General features: G+C 41.8%; 1 protein-coding gene across 1 annotated transcript; it reads right to left on the bottom strand.

Annotated features, from left to right (window-relative positions):
- Positions 1 to 385: 385 nt before the first annotated feature.
- On the bottom strand, positions 386 to 4,359 carry LOC129854432 (cytochrome P450 1A1). The gene is made up of 7 exons (XM_055921477.1): positions 4,236 to 4,359; positions 2,789 to 3,662; positions 2,553 to 2,679; positions 2,348 to 2,437; positions 2,045 to 2,168; positions 1,830 to 1,916; positions 386 to 1,694 (listed from the first exon to the last, which is right to left on the bottom strand). Exons 2-7 carry the CDS (start codon positions 3,626 to 3,628, stop codon positions 1,394 to 1,396), a joined length of 1,569 nt encoding a protein of 522 aa, XP_055777452.1. The 5' UTR covers positions 3,629 to 3,662; positions 4,236 to 4,359; the 3' UTR covers positions 386 to 1,393.
- Positions 4,360 to 4,755: the final 396 nt, after the last annotated feature.

The following is a 4,755-nucleotide window of genomic DNA, read 5'->3' as shown; positions in this document are numbered from 1 at the left end:
TCGCTTTCCTCACCTGCGTTCATTGATTGTTTATGCAGGGGGCACCAATGAGGCCACATGATAAAAAGTTAAGGCATTATTTACAATGCCAACAAAGGTTGTTTTAAATCATTGCACCAATGGCAAGTTTATAGCTTATTTACTCATGAAAACGTGCTCAGTTTGTGTGCTGATTGTTTTGTAGTAGAAGTCCAAGTCTTGTACACAGGTAAGTGATGATATCCAACCCTATCTTATCTAGCTAGTAGTGTTACAGATTTACTCTGATCAGCCAAATACCGACGTCCTCTCCTAATGATTGGCCTGTGCATATTAGCTTGTGAATGCATGCATGGGTTGCCAATGAGATAGGCCAACACACTCAAGAAAAGAGAGCACAAGTTCATTGATTTTCAGCTTTTATTTCAGTAGCTACCTAGATAGCTACCAACAACACAATGCATCGTGTATACAGTTGGGGTTTTAGTTTACAAGAGTCCTTCGTTACATTATAAAATGTTGACATTTATAACACAGTCAGTAATACATACGTATTTTGGTATCCTGATAGTCATACAAAGCCACCACAATATATACACATTTTAGGCACATTTCAAAAAATGACTTTCCAAAATACATCTAGGCTTAAAAATGTACACAAACAATCAATCACATGTTGGTGGGATACAAATGTCCACATTTCACAGATTTATTCAGTGGAATAAAAATATCTAGCTTAGAATTGGGAGGATACATCCATTCAACTCTGTCTGTGACCACCTGAACAATAACTCAAAAGTACAAGAACAGGCACTTTATCATGTAGATTGTAACATTTTTGCCTCAAAATTCTGTAGCAAAAAATTATACCCAAACATGGAACTAAAAAACAATGCCCTTTAAAACCCCACCATGGGTTTATGTGTATGTTTTATAGATTGATCCTCTTTAAAGCGATCTGATACAGTATATGAGCTGTGATCAAGGCAAGAGGAGCAGTAAAACACGATGACGTAGACAAAAAGGCAGCTAAACAGCTATAGTCTCTCCTGATATCTCCTGAAGCAACACCTGACAAACTCTAGTAGGCCCTGTGGTATGCTGGTCATAGAAACTAATCAACTATGAGTTTGTGAAGGTCCTTTATCCAATACAACACTTGTTTGGAATCCCCCTACATACCATTTCAGATTATAATTATAATTTATAATTACAAATTGTCTACAATTTGACTCAGTTTTCCCTCACTGTTAATTCTCCTATGAATCAAGAGAGGTGTCAAGCCCGGACTTTCCTGGAGAGAAAATGTACCCTCTGGCTTTTAAATCTGAACTCATCTCATGCCATCAAGTATGTAGGGCTAACTATAAATCAGTTATTGTGATGTTGAGAATCATAAATGTGACCATAGCCCTCACTCCTCCTGCCCCCATGGCCGCAGGCTAGCCTTCAGCTGACAGCGCTTGTGCTTCATGGTGAGGCCGTACTCTGGGGTCATGTCCAGTGGGTGCCCAGGTTTCTCCTGGAAGCGCAGCCTTTGGAGCAGGATAGCCAAGAAGAGGTAGACCTCGTTGCGACCGATGGCCTCACCAATGCAGCGGCGCTTGCCCATGCCAAATACGAGCACCTTCTCCCCCTCCAGCTTGTTGAGTTCTGTGCCATCAGCACTCAGGAAACGGTCAGGGTTGAATAAAGAAGGCTCCTTCCACAGCTCCCTGAAGAGCACAGAGGTAACAATTTACATTAGGTTTGTGTTATACCTGTGTAGTAACACTGTAATTACTACAGTAACAACACTGTTGTTGCATAGTAATAGGGTTGAGAAGTTTTAGTTTAAAAATACTACTCACGGGTCATGGTTGACCTGCCACTGGTTGATAAAGACACAGGTGTCCTTGGGAATGAAGTAGCCATTGAGGGATGTATCCTTGATCGTGCTAAAAAAAATATTGACAATACCAGTCAGACCATGCCATATGTGTCTATAATGTGTAACTGATATTGTAAATGTCTGTTTGGCTGATATTGTAAATTTGTGTTTTGAGCAGGTGCAAGTGCAACTCACCAGTGTGGGATGGTGAACGGCAGGAAGGAAGAGTGCCGGAAGATCTCCAGGATGAAGGCTTCCAGCAGAGGTAAGTTGGTTTTGTCTGAGAGACGGGGAGTGCGATTCATTCCCACCTTTTCCGCTGTTGGAAGGACAATAGAGAACATTGGATATCAAAACAGAATGGGATGGGTAGTGACAGGTCAGTAATCATGACTCCATAGAATTACATATAGAACTGATTTATAGGATCTCTCTGTGGATGACTAATTTAATTTAGGGAACAGAACTATCGTTTAAAACCAGCAAGGTTCAACTTACTCAGTTCCTGATACAGTCTTTCCTGGATCTCTGGGTAAGCCACAAGGTACACAACAGCCCATGACAGAGCTGTGCTGATGGTGTCAAAACCTTGAGAGGGAGACAGAAGCCGCATTGCATAATTAAAACATCTTACAAATGTAAAATGTTTTCAATGATATGGAGTTACTCAGCATAACTGTTGCGTTATTTTTACTCAACTCACCTGCCCCAAACAGATCATTGACAATGCCCACAATCTTCTCATCAGAAACCTGGATGTTGGCGTTCTCATCTAGTTTCCTGTCCTCACAGTGGTCAATGAGGGAGTCAGTGATGTCACGGATGTTGTCCTGAAAACAGAACAATGTACAATCAGTATCACAGACAACAAACAGCAATAGACCAAACATGGAATGAAACATGTAACATCTTTGAAACATGATGCAATGTATTATTTACCTTGTCATAGCTTTCATAGTGCTCACTGACAATCTTCTGCACAAAGGTGTTGAAACGGTCATTGATATCCATAAACCTTTTCATGGTGCGGTTGGGCAGGTAACGAAGGATGGGAATGAAGTCTGCAGGGTTGCCGCTGCCCACTACCTGTCCAAACTCATCACTCAAGTTCACCAAGCCCAACAGCTCCTCGTCATCATGGCTGTAGCGCCGGCCGAAGCACATTCCACAGATGACGTTGGCCACCGATACGACAATATGGCGGAAGGGGTCAAAGCTGCCACTGACATCCATGACGGAGGTCAGCTGTTTTACCAAGTACTCTCCCTCCTTGCAGACGTGCTCCTCCAGGGCACAGGAGTACTCTGGGGTCGATCCCTCCAGGGTGGCGAAAGAACGGAGGGCGCTCATAGCTAGCTTGCGGCGGGCGCGCCACACCCCAGCCTTGTCGGTGCTGAAGGCCAAGCTCTTGCCGTCGTTGATGAACTTGAAGCTGTATAGATCGGGCCTCCCGGCGAAGTCTTCTCCTTGCTTGATAAGAGCCTGGCGGACTGTCTCGCTGCCACTCAGAACAACCACAGGCCGCATCCCTATTTGGATCTGGAAGACTGAGCCGTAGCGCTCGCTCATGGCAGTCAGGCTGAGGTGAGGGTTGTTGTGCACCTCCAGCACATTCCCGATGATGGGCAGGGGCTTTGGTCCTGGGAGCCGTTTTAGTCCCTCTGGGATCTCTGTGTGCTTGTACTTCATGAGCATGTACACCAGGCATAGTGATACTATGGCAACCAGCCCCTCAGACACAGAGACAGAGCCGATAATGGGTAGTATCATGAGAACCATTTTTATATGTTTTTTTTAGTGGCTTCTGCACAATCTGTAAGGAGAGGTACTTGTTTTAGTGATTAATAGTGAGCGAGAAATATACTCCACCTGAGTAATAAACATTGCTCGAAAACATTGTTCAAAAATTGCATTGGGGTAATTACGCACGAGTGATCCCATACTGACTGCATGCTTTACGCATACAGGCACATGTACTTTACGCATGTTGCACTCACACTTTTAACGCTTTTGCAAGCCACCCTACTCTACCAGTCTTGTACCATTAAACATAGGCTACATAAAAGGCTGTATAGTATAAAAAAAAATTAAAGCCCTTAACTGTTACATTGCCTACACGTACGTAGATTTTTTCGAATAGATTATACTAAAAAGAAGACTCAAGAATAAATGGTACAAGATAACAGCATAAAATGCATTTTGTAGCTTGTTATATTGTAAAAAATAAACTTTAAAAAACAGTACTAATATTATGTGCAAACTAGTTAATAAATGTTATTTCGACACTTCATTCACAACAAAAAGACACCTGCTATTCCAACATACGTTTACTTGTTCTTAAGTTAAATGTAAATATATTACATGCAAAATTTGTCATTTTTATTACCTTCCGTTATGAGCCAAATGAGCCGTCTTGCAGGAAGATCGAAGAAGTTTGCAGGTGAGGTTATATTTATAGAACGCTTTTTCTCTTGCTATAAGAGAACCCCGTTTCTCTGTACTTAAAAGTAAGAATGGGAACTTCTTTTATAGAGCGCTTCTCAGCTCCATTGGCTGATGTCTGAGTGACGTAACCTATCTCCCTCTCTTGGCTTGCCAGCAGCAGCGGCTGTCTGAAGGAGAGGTGTAATAAAATAGCAAGCGGAAACATCAATGAGTAGTGTATATATATATATATACAGTTGAAGTCGGAAGTTTACATACACTTAGGTTGGTTAACTCGTTTTTTAACCTCTCCACAAATTTCTTGTTAACAAACTATAGTTTTGGCAAGTCGGATCTACTTTGTGCATGACACAAGTAATTTTTCCAAAAATTGTTTACAAACAGATTATTTCATTTATAATTCACTGTATCACAATTCCAGTGGGTCAGAAGGTTACATACACTAAATTGACTGTGCTTTT

This window comes from Salvelinus fontinalis, chromosome 4 (assembly GCF_029448725.1).
Source record: "Salvelinus fontinalis isolate EN_2023a chromosome 4, ASM2944872v1, whole genome shotgun sequence".
NCBI classification, from domain to species: Eukaryota; Metazoa; Chordata; class Actinopteri; order Salmoniformes; family Salmonidae; genus Salvelinus; species Salvelinus fontinalis.
The sequence above is the reverse complement of the archived record's forward strand: the minus strand, read 5'-3'. Positions and strand labels throughout refer to the sequence as shown.